Source organism: Ipomoea triloba, chromosome 6, assembly GCF_003576645.1.
Source record: "Ipomoea triloba cultivar NCNSP0323 chromosome 6, ASM357664v1".
NCBI classification, from domain to species: Eukaryota; Viridiplantae; Streptophyta; class Magnoliopsida; order Solanales; family Convolvulaceae; genus Ipomoea; species Ipomoea triloba.
The window spans coordinates 5,786,143-5,799,154 of record NC_044921.1 but is presented as its reverse complement, the minus strand read 5'-3'; the positions used below and the strand labels follow the sequence as shown (position 1 = coordinate 5,799,154).

The 13,012-nt window shown below is 35.5% G+C and overlaps 1 protein-coding gene across 1 annotated transcript; it reads left to right on the top strand.

Moving 5' to 3' along the window:
• Positions 1-5,693: 5,693 nt before the first annotated feature.
• LOC116022632 (BTB/POZ domain-containing protein NPY1) lies at positions 5,694-11,163 on the top strand. Its single transcript, XM_031263406.1, has 4 exons — positions 5,694-6,484; positions 8,291-8,360; positions 9,096-10,274; positions 10,361-11,163. The coding sequence occupies exons 1-4, from the start codon at positions 6,423-6,425 to the stop codon at positions 10,907-10,909; spliced, it is 1,860 nt and encodes a 619-aa protein (XP_031119266.1). The 5' UTR covers positions 5,694-6,422; the 3' UTR covers positions 10,910-11,163.
• The last annotated feature ends 1,849 nt before the right edge of the window (positions 11,164-13,012 follow it).

Here is a 13,012-nt window from a genome sequence, read left to right as displayed (position 1 = left end):
ATATATATATATATATATATATATATATATATATATATAGTACAGTATTAGTATTAGTGTCTACTCAATGCAACCAGATATATTATACATGATTCTAAGTTTGATTCCTTGTGACAGTTATCTATTTGACTTTCTTGGTTTAAACTGATTAGCTATGGACCATCTGGATTGGTTTATCTCTTTGAGGTTCTTTGCTAGCTAGGCTTACAAAGTGAGTTTTAACCATAGCGGACATTCTGATAGTGGGCTATGAATTTTTTCATAAATCAATTAAAAATATATTATACATGATTATATATCATGTGTTATTAGTATCGATATTGATTATCACCATAGAGAATACTTTATATGTGTGTAAATACATGAGGCGGCCGGGAGAAGGCATCACATGAAGACCACCAAGAGTGCTATGAATTGAATGGCAAGTTTTAATCAATCTATTTTGTTCTTTAATGCTATTGTTAGATTTATGACCTTACCCATTATTTATAAAGAAAAAAAAAACTAAATGTGAGATTTTTCCTAAATAATATATACCACATATTATATTAAGGCCTTAATTTAAGTGGTGCAAGCTAATTAGGCTTATTAAGAAATCTGATTGGACTAAATAACTAAGAGTTGTTTTCACTCTGTGTCCATATAAACCTGGATTGATGAGATACATGATTATTCATTATATAGCGCATACAGTTACGGTACTCGTACTGCTCAGTAGACACCAATACACCATCTTCTGAGTCAAGTATGAGGCAAATATGGCCGACGGTCTACCGTCAAGAAATGTTTTGCTTCCGCTACTACAAACACAGTCCAGGGCATTTGATTAAGAGCTACGGCTAGAGGTTAGTACGGTCCTGTTTATTGCATATTATGATATTATGTGATAAGTTGATATATGGAGGATTAATATCTACTTTTTCCATATGATATGCCAGGCCAGGATGCAGAATGAGAAAGAGAGAGAGACACGTATTATGGGGATGACAACATTCATAGTGAACTCAATATGGACCAGAATTAGTGACCAAATTATATAAAACAAGGACATTTTAGCTTTCTGCTTCTCTTTCTCCTCTTTTATGGTTGCCTTTCCAATAATGCCATGAAATCATATACTAATAAGGTGAGGAGTTGGTGTACAATATTAATTGCATCACACATTCATTTTAAATATGGAGTAGATTTTTTTATTTTTATTTTTTAAATATGGAGTAGATAGGATTGTATGTAATCCAGATTCCAGATATCACTCTCACTTGATATCCCAACTAATTAAATTAAAACATTTTATTTCATTTTTAAAGAGAGAAATAAATTTATAAGTTGAAATAGATGTTAATTTATTTTCTCTATATTTATTTAATATTTATTTCGACTGATGAATATATTTATCTCTTCATGTGAACTGATATTTCAGGGGGCGTACAGTCTTATTTACATAAGGGTCACACTTGTGTGAGACCGTCTCACGGATTCTTATTCGTGAGACGGGTCGGGTCGGGTCAAAAGGGACCATGCAAATGTCATACTTATATGTGCAAATGTCATACTTATGTGCTCAAATATAACACTAATCGAGAATACAATTTTTGTTACTTATAAGAGAAAAAGTAATACATTTGTCATAATAAGTAATGTTGACAAGTGCTCCTTACTTATAAGAGCAAATATAATACTTTTGAGGAAAAATGTAATACTTTTAAATCGAAATGTAAAAGTATTGTATTTTCCCTTAAAAGTATTACATTTACCCTTATAAGTAACAAAAATTTTATTCCTGATTAGTATTACATTTGAGCATATAAGTATGACATTTGTTCATATAAGTGGCACACTTGAATCTTGACCCGACCCGACCCGACCCGACCCGTCTCATGGTGGGACGGTTTCACACAAGTTTTTGCCTTTACATAAATATCTAATTAAAATTAAAGACTTGTTGGGAGTTACGAAGTTGAAGGGGCTCTTGAATCACATTATTATTTTTTTCCAAGGTTGAATCCCTAACTTCAAGGACTCTCACGTCCCGACCTGACAAAGTATTTGACAGGATAAAAATCACGGTGACTCAAGGCTCAACAGACAATGCTAAATGTCGGTGCACACAAAGAATTTGTCCACTTTAATTTAAACATAATCCCCACTGTCGCTGTCGAAGTTCAAATCTTAGTCTATTCTCCTAAATACTGCCTATTGAACTATTGTGATAAGTCTATGCGTGCGGAGACTAAATCATATTATTATTAGGCCGGGAACCCTCACCAAAAAAAAAAAAAAAAAAAAAAAAATTAGGCCGGGAACTGGACGAGCCTAGTTGAAGGCAAGGACTAGTAACTATTAACATGACAAACAAAAAGTTGAATTTAGAGGGAGATATTATCCCTAGAGGAAAAATAGCCTCTTATTACAAAAGAATTCGATAGAATCTTAAAGGGATAAACCTCTTCCCTGGCCCGAATATTTATATATCTCAATATGAGGGCAAATTATATCGTGCACCATGATCCACAATGCATTGTGGACCATGATCATAACTGATACTGCAGTTGTGTTGAACGGATCCTGCAGTTGTGTTGAAAAGATATTGCAGTTGTGTTGAAAGGAAACTGCAGTTGCACGGAACAAAAGCCGTTCATCCGTTCCACACAACTGCATTATCCGTTCAATACAACTGCAGTTCCAGATGAAGGACACGGCCTCTGTTCCGCACAACTGCAATTCCTTTTCAACACAACTGCAGTATCCTTTCAACACAACTACATTATCCTTTCAACACAACTGCAGTATCAACCATGACCCATGGTCCACAATGCATTGTGGACCATGGTCCACAGTATAAGGACTGCAATATGAGATAGTGACTCATTGTATTCTAGGCAAAAAAAAACTTTATTAGTCGAATTTTGTGACGATATCAAATTAAAAAAATATTATTACTCAATTTAAAGTATAAATTGATAATTGAACTATACATAAACCCTTAATTGCATCGCTCAAGTACTATTAGAGTATTAGATCGAGGTTATTAACTTTAGATAAAACATTTTCTTTTTAAAAAAGAGTTAATACACGATTTGGTCACTACTTTGATCATCGACTTTCACACACTTACTTAATTTTATCCTGAATTATACAATTGTTAACTAAAATGGTCCTAATCAAGACTATTTTGGTTTGGACAAAAGAACTATTTTAGATAAAAATTGCATAGTTGAGATGAAATTAAACAAGTTTGAAAGTCAATAATCAAAGTAGTGAAATCTTAATACTCTAGGGTCCAAATCGGGTATTAACTTTAAAAAGAAAAGGTAAAATAATGGAATCATGTTGGATCCAAAACCATCTTTAATCAACAGTGTTAGCATGTGAAAATAGGAAAAGTTATCACAAAAACAGTGAGGCAGCATGTAGAAGCAGCACAGAGGGTATGCATGAGGAAGCCATTAGTCGAAAAAGTCAAAAGAATTTTGAGGCAAATGAAAAGGCTATGCCTACATTACAAGAGACATTATCTAGCTGTAATCTTAATTGTTTTTTTTTTGTCAAAAAAAAAAAAAAAACAAGGCTACCAAAGTTAACAACTAATATAACGCACTTTTTGCTCATTTTTCTTGCATCGTTAGGCAACTCCAGCTTTTTAACCTATCCTTTACATTTGCACCAATGCTTTTTGGATTCATGGCCACGTAAGCAAATAGATAATTCAGAGTCATATGCAAATATAGGGTGTCTTTGATTCATGGGTTTACATATTAGGACTGTGAATAAAAATCATAATTAATGTTTTGTTGACAATTTTTTAAAACACAATTATGATATTTGATTACTTCTTCAATGAAAAACCTCATTCTCTAGTTAAAAACATGTATCATTCTATCTTATTGGTAAACTAATTTTTAAGTTTGGATTAGTGTTTTTTGTTTTAATTTTTTTTTTCATATTGGTGCTATGAATGTTATCATATTAGGATCAATTGGCTTAATTTTATTTTTTATTTTTTATATTTTTAAAACCTTTATTCTCATTATAGGGTCATACCTAACCAAACATCAATATTGGTAATTATTCAAATTCCACCCTACTATCAAACATGTAAAATACTTTTATCAAAACCCATTATCATTACCAAGTATTTTATTCTCATTCTGATTTCGATTCAGATTCCCTTGTACGAACTAAACAACAATAGTTAGGATAACAAATTTCGAGATGTGTTTGAAAGAGTGATTTATTATTCTAAACTATTTTAAACAAGGCATTTACATATATTTCAATAATAAAATTTTTATTTATTAGTAGAAATTATCCAGTAAACATTTATGAGTAATAAATGCAAGTTTCGCTTAAAAATAATTACAAGAACTGTATAAAAAACAGTGTAATTAGAATGATCCAATAGTAGGAATCTTAATTACTATTTTAATCTCACAATTCTTCACAAATACTGACTCTGTTACAATGTAATGTCTGTTCACCCACTCTTCTCTATGTAAGAGTGTAAATCGGGTGTCACTAGACCACAAAGTCTTTGAATGGGCAACTAGTAAACTTTTATTTGAACTTTTAAATTATTTGAAAAATCCAATATTCAAATATTGTTAAATAAATACTTATTTCCTCTAAAAGGAATTTTTTCACTTTATTTTTAATACCTTAAAAGATGTGTATACTTTCTATCTCTCTTCTCAAAAGGTTGAACTCCACCTTAAGAGCTCCCAACAGAGCATCTGAAAGGATGTAAATTATAGTAACTCAACTGGACACAGATGTTAGATCTTTGTTTACTGCAGATCAGACAAGGAGCCCCGCTCACTTATGTTGTATACTTTCTCAATATAAAGGTTAGAACATAATTCTAATATTTCCACATTACTTTTCTATATCAATCAAAAGGTTATTTATTTTTTTGTATGTATATAAGAGGAGAAGTGTTTATCTTTATCACATCTTTCTTAAAATTTGTGTTACAAATAAATAGTATGACACAAAAAAGGGACCAAATGTTCGCCTTTGTTGGAAAAAAGCAATCAACATTGCCTTCTCCGCCGGGGAAGACGGCCATTTGGTCATCTTCTAGTGGAAGAAGACAATCGGCGACCGTCGTTGTCGGTGGTCGGAGTCTCGCCGAAGTCTTAGTGAACACTCCTAAAAATGTAATATTAATCAAAAATAAAATATTTGTTACTTATAAGAGAAAAATAATAATTTTTAAGTAAAAGTAGATCACAGACTAAGAAAGTTGACTTTGGTATATCCCCTCCTACGAATGTAAAAAAATGTAACACGAACATTATACTCTTTTTTATAAGTAACAAACACTTTATTTTTTATTAGTATTACATTTTATCTTGACCAATATGGAGGGTCTCACAAGAGAATCTCTCAACAATTATTTATCGTGTTAAAACTTTGACCATACACTACGTTATATGATTAAATCCTAATTTATCCAAATAATCTTATTTCCTCAAAAAAAAATTCAAAATAATCTTATAAGAAAAAAAAAAAAAAACGGCGAACCGCTGCACTGCTTCAATCTCCTCGTAAGTAAACAAGTGTTTAGTGAAGTAGTAAAGAAATGGAATGGAATCAAGAGAAGATATAGCAGGGGCAAAACGGTCCAATGAAAAAGAAGCCCTGTCTTGCATTAACGGCATAAAGCTTCTCCAAAATAAAAGAAGCCAGTCTGTCACACAACACAGTCCCCTACTACTACTCCATTCCTCTCTCTCTCTCTCTCTCTACTGACATTTTCTCTCTCCTATTACATCTTTACCTGCAAAGTTTCAGAGATTAGAGCGACAACCTCATCAGTGCACTCAGAGCGTGTACACATACATATATGTTTCACCTGTATCTACACCCGCAGAGCGAGAAAGAGAGAAAAAAAGAAAGATCTTTGAGATTTGCGAGCCAAGGAGAAGAGATCATTACATCTTACAAAGAATCATCTCATGATTCTCATTAGCTCTGAAGGTTACTATTTCAAAGGCGGCTAGGCTTTATTAATAACCCCCATTCAATTATGCGTAGTGGGTTGGTCGTATCATAGCCCAATTCCGTCATCTCCGTCATCAATGCGATTCGGAAAAGCAACGAAGAAGAAAAAAGTTTTTATTTTTTTTAATGAAATGTTGGTGGTGGCTCGTGGGTCGAGGTTGTTGGGAAGAACAAGATTATGCCATTGTCTTTATTCTTGCTTCTTCTTCTTCTTGGGTTAGTGCCTTGTTTGTTTCTGCTTGTATTGGACTCCTGAATATGCCTCTTCGCTGCTCATGCTCTTCTTCCTAGGAGGAGAGAGAGATATATATACATAATAGTTAGCAAGTTGGTTTTGGGTGCTCTGCTGAAAGTGAAGCGGTAAATCTTGGGCCATAATTTAGTGAGACTGAGAGTTTGGTCGGTAAATTTGGGAGAAAATGAAGTTTATGAAGCTGGGGTCAAAGCCTGATGCATTCCAATCTGAAGGCAACTTCATTAGGTAAAAACCAGTTTATTTTTTCTTTTATTTTCTTTTCCATCCCAGAAATGAGCTTTAAATTAAATTTCTCTCTTTTTTTTGTTTACTTTGTTTGGGTACATGTAGAAAGTAAACTATTGAAAGTATTGTGTAGCTAAAATAGTTTTTTGTTTTTTCCCCCCCTTAAATTACTTTTAATTTTGAAGCAAATTTATGCAGTAGTCTGAGCTGTGTATTTCCTTTTTAGCTTTCCTCATGTGCACACCATTTCTAACAATTGTTTGGCAAAAAAAAAAATAATTTTGTTTGGCTGAATGTGATCTGTCTTTCCTGAAAAATGAAAATAATGCAAGTTAGGGTATTTGACTCAGGCTATATTTTTAAAAAGAAAACAAAAGATCACTTTTTTCAAAAGAACTATTATTATTATTATTATAGTTTTTTGGGGAAGGAAAATAGTAGCAGTTTTGAGAAGAGGGTTCCAGTTTATTATGGGTTTTTAAAACATTCTTCACACTTTCTTTACTTGTTTTCTATGTCAAGTGGCCTTTTTCTTTATATTGATCTCTTAGCTAAAAGTGAGTGAGGCCCCTAAACTCTCAGCACTTTGGTGTTGTGTAGTAGAGCATATTTTAAGTGTATTTAGTTGGCTACTAGTGAACATTATAATACCAAAGCTCTTGAACCTTTTGTATGGTAGAAAGACCAATTAGTTGGTAATTCAAGGAATGTAAGGGGTTGTTTTTGTTCACGGAATGTCAAATTACTTTAAGGAATGTTAGATTGCCGAGTATGTAGTATAAATTTGTTTGGATGGGGGGTTATATTCTATGTTATAGTAGTTTCAATTCATCTTTAGTAAAAGGCAAAAGAATAGTTTGCTTTGTGCTCATCGCGTTGCTGCATAGTTTCAATTCATCTGCTTCTTTGGAAAGAGCCAATATCTTGATTATGTAATAGATGAGTGGCTGATCTGGAGATAGATCTTAATTTGCATAGTTATGGAGGGTTATAATTGGCAGGTGAAGTTAAGCTATTTTGTATGTGTCTTTGAAATTGTGTATCAAAAGATGGTAAACTAGGCTAAAAGATAATTTGTATGGAGATTAATTTTAAACTAAAATTTGATTTTAGTCCCCTAGCCATAATGGTATTCCACTTTTAGTACTATACTGTAAATTTCGGCCCAATTATTGGTAATAACTAATAAGAGAGAATTATTCCATCATTATGGTATTGTTTATGGATGGACCACTTTTGCCAATCTTTCAACAGGTGGGGGACCGTTACTTCTATTCATTTCAATGTTGGTCCCCCAGCTATTAGAAATTGACCAAGAAAATGGTCCTGGTAGGGTTAATAATGGAACTCTAATTACGTCTAAGCTTTAGTAGTTGGGGCTCGAACTCCATCTTGTGGAATACAAACTATAATCTAGTTTAAGTTCTGGTAAAACAATTTTTGTGTTTCTGTTAATGTTTAAACTTCAGTCTTTCAAGGATTTAAAGCTATAATCGGAGTTTATATTGAACTTGCTATTTTGCCTTTAAAAAAAAAAAGATTTTATTTTATGGTACACAGTAAGATGGGAGTATCGGTGTGTGGGAGAGAAGTCAAAAAACAGCTGTCTATGAATTATTAGTCCATTAGAAAGTTCATTTTCATATTTTTAAACCTTAAGTAATATAACACAATTCTGTTCGACCGCCAGATTTTTGTCATCCAAGTTTCTCTTAAGTCCTTATACCCCACATATGTCTTTTTCTGCATTACTTATTCTTAATACTCTGCTTATAACTTACAGAGTTAAACTACTTCTTCATTCAGGTACGTGTCATCTGAATTAGCAACAGACGTTACCATTGTTGTCGGAGAAGTGAAATTTTATCTTCACAAGGTAATTTTCTGTCAACCATTTCTCGGTTTTGTTGCTTTGAGACTATGTTGCTACTGTAATTGATGTGTCCTGTGATTGTTTTGGCATCTTACAGTGATTCGTTTGTTCGAATCTCTAACTGTAGCTGATTTTATTGTTTTAACTGTAAGTTTGATACAGTTTTCCCACCAATAAAAGCGTAGGGCCCCAAAGTAATACAACTCATGTCTGAATTAGGAATGCTTCTAGAGAGTCAAAATGTCAGAAGCTGTTTTCTGCTTCTTCACTTGTGTCAGGTTTGATTAGAGTGTGCGCCTTGTGACCTGGCTCTGATCTCAATTAGGATCAAGCGCTTACCACTTACATCAAAAGCTATAGCTAGTAGTGAATGCCCAACTTTATTTCCTTATATTACCACATTTTCGAGACATTGGGTGCTGGACTTGGCTCTTTAAGCCCTTTAGCCCAACAATCCCCCAGCCACCAGGTGTTAGACTTGGCCTTTACCGGCCTCCGCCCAATAGAGTGATGGCACTTAGACGAAGTTAGTTTAAATTTGATTTTAAAGTTAAGATCAAATTTCAATTCTGATGGTATTTAAGCAAAGGGAGTTATGCATAATTTTTCCTCCATATTTTTTTGGGGTGATAAGTATAACTATTGATTCTTTTTTTTTTTTGGTCCCTCATTCTGAAGTGGTATGTTGTATCATTTATATCGTTCATACAGTATAGTTGTCACCCTTTACTTTTGCAGTTCCCACTCTTGTCCAAGTCCAATCGATTGCAAAAGCTTCTGTCGAGAGAGAGTGAGCAGAGTTCTGATGCAATTCAGCTGGTTGATTTTCCCGGTGGACCGAAGACATTTGAGATATGTGCCAAATTCTGCTATGGAATTACGGTAACTCTTAATCCCTACAATGTTGTTGCTGCTCGGTGTGCTGCGGAGTATCTTGAGATGACCGAAGATGTTGACAGAGGAAACCTGATTTTCAAAATAGAGGTATTCCTAACCTCGAGTGTCTTCCGTAGCTGGAAAGATTCAATCATAGTTCTTCAAACCACCAAGTCTCTTCTACCGTGGTCCGAGGATTTGAGGGTTGTAGGGCGATGCATAGATTCTATTGCATCGAAGACCTCGGTGGAGCCCTCAAATATTTCCTGGTCATACACTTACAACCGGAAGCTTGCAGTGTCAGACAACATACCCGAAATTAGGACAAAATTCCCGGACAAAATGGATTCCGTGCCAAAGGATTGGTGGGTTGAAGATATATGTGAACTGGAAATAGATCTTTATAAACGTGTCATGATTGCCGTGAAATCAAAGGGAAGGATGAACGGGAGCGTAATCGGTGAAGCGCTTAGAACTTATGCAGTCAGATGGTTGCCAGATTCTGTTGGTGCCTCGGTTTCTGAAGCTCATAGCAAGAGGAACAAGACTTTAGTAGAAACGATAATCTGCTTATTGCCTTCAGACAGGGGCGCTAGTTGTTCTTGTAACTTTCTTCTCAAATTACTACGAGTTGCTATTCTTGTTGAAGCCGAGGATTCATTAAGGGAAGATCTCCTGAAAAGTATAAGCTTGAAGTTGGACGAGGCATCTGTCAATGAACTGCTGATCCCGGCTAGGTCTCCCCAAACCACTATTTATGATGTCGAACTGGTGAAGAGTCTCGTGAATAGATACGTAACACGTGAAAGGGGTAGCCTGGATGCTAATGCCACTGAAAAGAGTAGGAAGGGCTCGGATGATTTTGTACTAGGGCGGGGATCGTGGATGAATTTGAGCAAACTCATTGACGGTTACCTAGTAGAGGTAGCTCATGATCCAGGCCTTAGTCTCGGCACTTTCATCGAACTGTTGCAATCCATTCCAGAATCAGCAAGACCAATTCACGATGGCCTTTATGGTGCCATTGATATTTATCTGAAGGTTGATTTTTTTTTTTACTTGTTTTTGTAACATTATTTAGCTGCTTCAAGTCCTGGAACATAATAATCGATTTCCTTTTTCTTCAGGAGCATCCGAACTTGACAAAAGCCGAGAGAAAGAAGCTGTGTGGTTTCATGGATGTGCGGAAGTTGACAATGGATGCATCGATGCATGCAGCACAAAACGAGCGGTTGCCACTAAGAACAGTAGTTCGGGTCTTATATTTTGAGCAAATCAGGACTGCCGCTGGAGTTCAAGGCCTTAACAACAGCAGCTCCGACGATGCATTAGATTCCGGGAGGGTTACTCAAGAAGAGTGGGAGAAACCGTTACCAGTTACCCACCAATCAGCGAGGAAACAAATGAACCAGATGAGCATAGCAGATAAAGATCCGCAGAAGAACGCAAAGTTGGAGAAGAAAGCTAGCAAGAATAGAGGTAGCGGGGCACAGCTGCTACCATCCCGATCCAGGAGAATTTTTGACAAGCTATGGGCTGTGGGTAAAGGGACCGGAAATGGGGAGAACAGAAGCTCGGAGACCTCGGGTAGTTCACAGAGTCCAACTTCCATGGCTCAAGGAGAAACCAAGTCTTCTGGTTCATCTTCAAGACGCAGGAGGCATTCCATTTCATAGATAACTTTTTTAGTGTAAAAAGCACTAGGGATGTAATCCAAGTAAATGTGGGTCTAGTATTTTGGTTTAGACATCTTCTAGATGGGCTATAATCTTTAATTCTTTACAGTGATCAGAAGGGCTTTGCTGCAGAAGAATGTAATATGGCATTGGTTGCCTATCTTAGCTCCATTGTATCTTTATCTCAATTCTCAATGCCTAGTAATGGTAAAATCAACAGATCTTTTGAATTTTCTGAAGTCTGATTATCATAAGCAAATTCTGTTCTTTAGCCTCAAGTCTAACAAAGAAACTCAGACATCTCTTCAATTTCTTCTAGAGATTTGATTCTCAAAAATGAAATTGCTCTCATTCTTCTCTTCATCGTTTACACAAACACAAGAGCACCCTGTTCCCGAAAGCTCAAGGATGAACAAACTTGAGCACTTGATAATTGATGAGTGTCATTCTTACTACACTTGATAATTGATGAGTGTCATTCTTACTATTTGATCTTCCTTGATTCAAACAAAAATAAATTTGTTTATATCGTTCTCTAAGACGGCATTTAGACATAATTCTTGGAAAACTATTATACACAAGGTAAATGGAAATCGGTGGAAGCTAAGCAACAAGGGATTGGGGGAATGAAAGTAAATAATTCAAGTAAATAATCGATAATTGAAAGGAGGGCTTGAAATGAGGAAACACTCGATTTAATGCCAATTCTAAGGATTAAGGGGATCAAACTCAATTTCGGGTTCCAAGATTACCAACACCAATTGGGTGGACTAACACATCATTTTCGTGATCAGATGCTAGGCCGAATTAAAGACATACGAAGTCGTATGTTCTAAATAAAATTTTAAAAAAAAATCGTACGTTCTAAATAATTTTTTTTAAAGAAAAATTAAAGACATATGGCGTCGTCGTATGTTTATTACCTTTAAAAAGAAATTTAGAGATCAGATCTATAAGAGATCAGATCAGTACGTCGTCACCAACACACAACTTCATCACCAACGCACAATCTTCTTCCTTCATCTTTAAGAGATTAGATGTCGTCTTCCTTCATCACCAACGCACAACTTCATCGTCGTCTTCCTCGTTCAGCAACAGATTGCAGATGACTTAGGGTTGAATTGGGGAAAATTAAAAGAGCAATAGAGAATTAGGGTTGAGAAGAGAGGAATAAGGGAAGAAGAGAAGTAATTCGTTGATATCATTCAGCATAAAATCATCCTTTTCTTTTGGGAAGTTAAATACAAGGACAAAGTGCCCTGATAAGTGCAAAAGATGGCACCTTTATAAGGTCGTTCTCGGATCATCTTGTGCACAATTGACGGCTTTTATGATTGATTTGATCCTTAATTGCGTTAGAATGCTCTATGATTGCGATCGGACCCGTTCCACGCTTTGCAAATCGTTTTGTAGGTAAAAAGAAGTGCAAAAAGGCAGGAAATGGCAAGATTTCGGAGAGGGATTCACAAGCCGAAGTTGGAAGGCAAAATAGGCCTTGGACGCGCGTCCAAGGTGGCGTCCAAAAATCTGCTCTCTGAAGTTTTGAAGACAGAACAGCAGGAGGCCTTGGACGCGCCAGTGGACGCGCGTCCACCCTGGCGTCCATCGCGATTTTTACTCCCTATTTAAGATATATTTTGGCGGAAAAGAAAGGGGAGCTCTCAATTCATTCCCCATTCCACACCCTAGACTTTCTCTCTCTAGGATTAGCCTAGAGAGAACTCTCCCAATTCACTCCACATTGCAATTCATAGGCTTAGATTAGAATTACAGAAGAATTCCATTGTTGCAAGATTGTGATAGACATTCAAGTTCAAGTTCAATTTTCAACTTCAAGCTAAGTCTTCACTTTAATTTCTTGTCATTACTTTTGCCTTTTTGCTATTTCAATTCCAAGTATGATTAGATAGTTCATTGTGGATTTGGATTGAGCAATTTTGTATGGATATTCTTGAGCTGTGAATTGATCAATTAGGTTTTGCAATTGCTTTGATTATGAGTTTGATTGTGTGAGTGGTGATCTACTTTGACTCTTGTGTAGGGGTGATCAACCTATATGAGAGGGGTTTGGAGAAGGAGTCTCACCTACGAGAGTAGGGTTAC

Bases quoted from the DNA above. Each gene is read 5' to 3' on its own strand.
- LOC116022632 (XM_031263406.1), top strand. From the start codon at position 6,423: ATGAAGTTTATGAAGCTGGGGTCAAAGCCTGATGCATTCCAATCTGAA. The intron at 8,361-9,095 runs GTAATTTTCTGT...TTACTTTTGCAG, and splicing joins TGAAATTTTATCTTCACAAG to TTCCCACTCTTGTCCAAGTC. The intron at 10,275-10,360 runs GTTGATTTTTTT...CTTTTTCTTCAG, and splicing joins CCATTGATATTTATCTGAAG to GAGCATCCGAACTTGACAAA.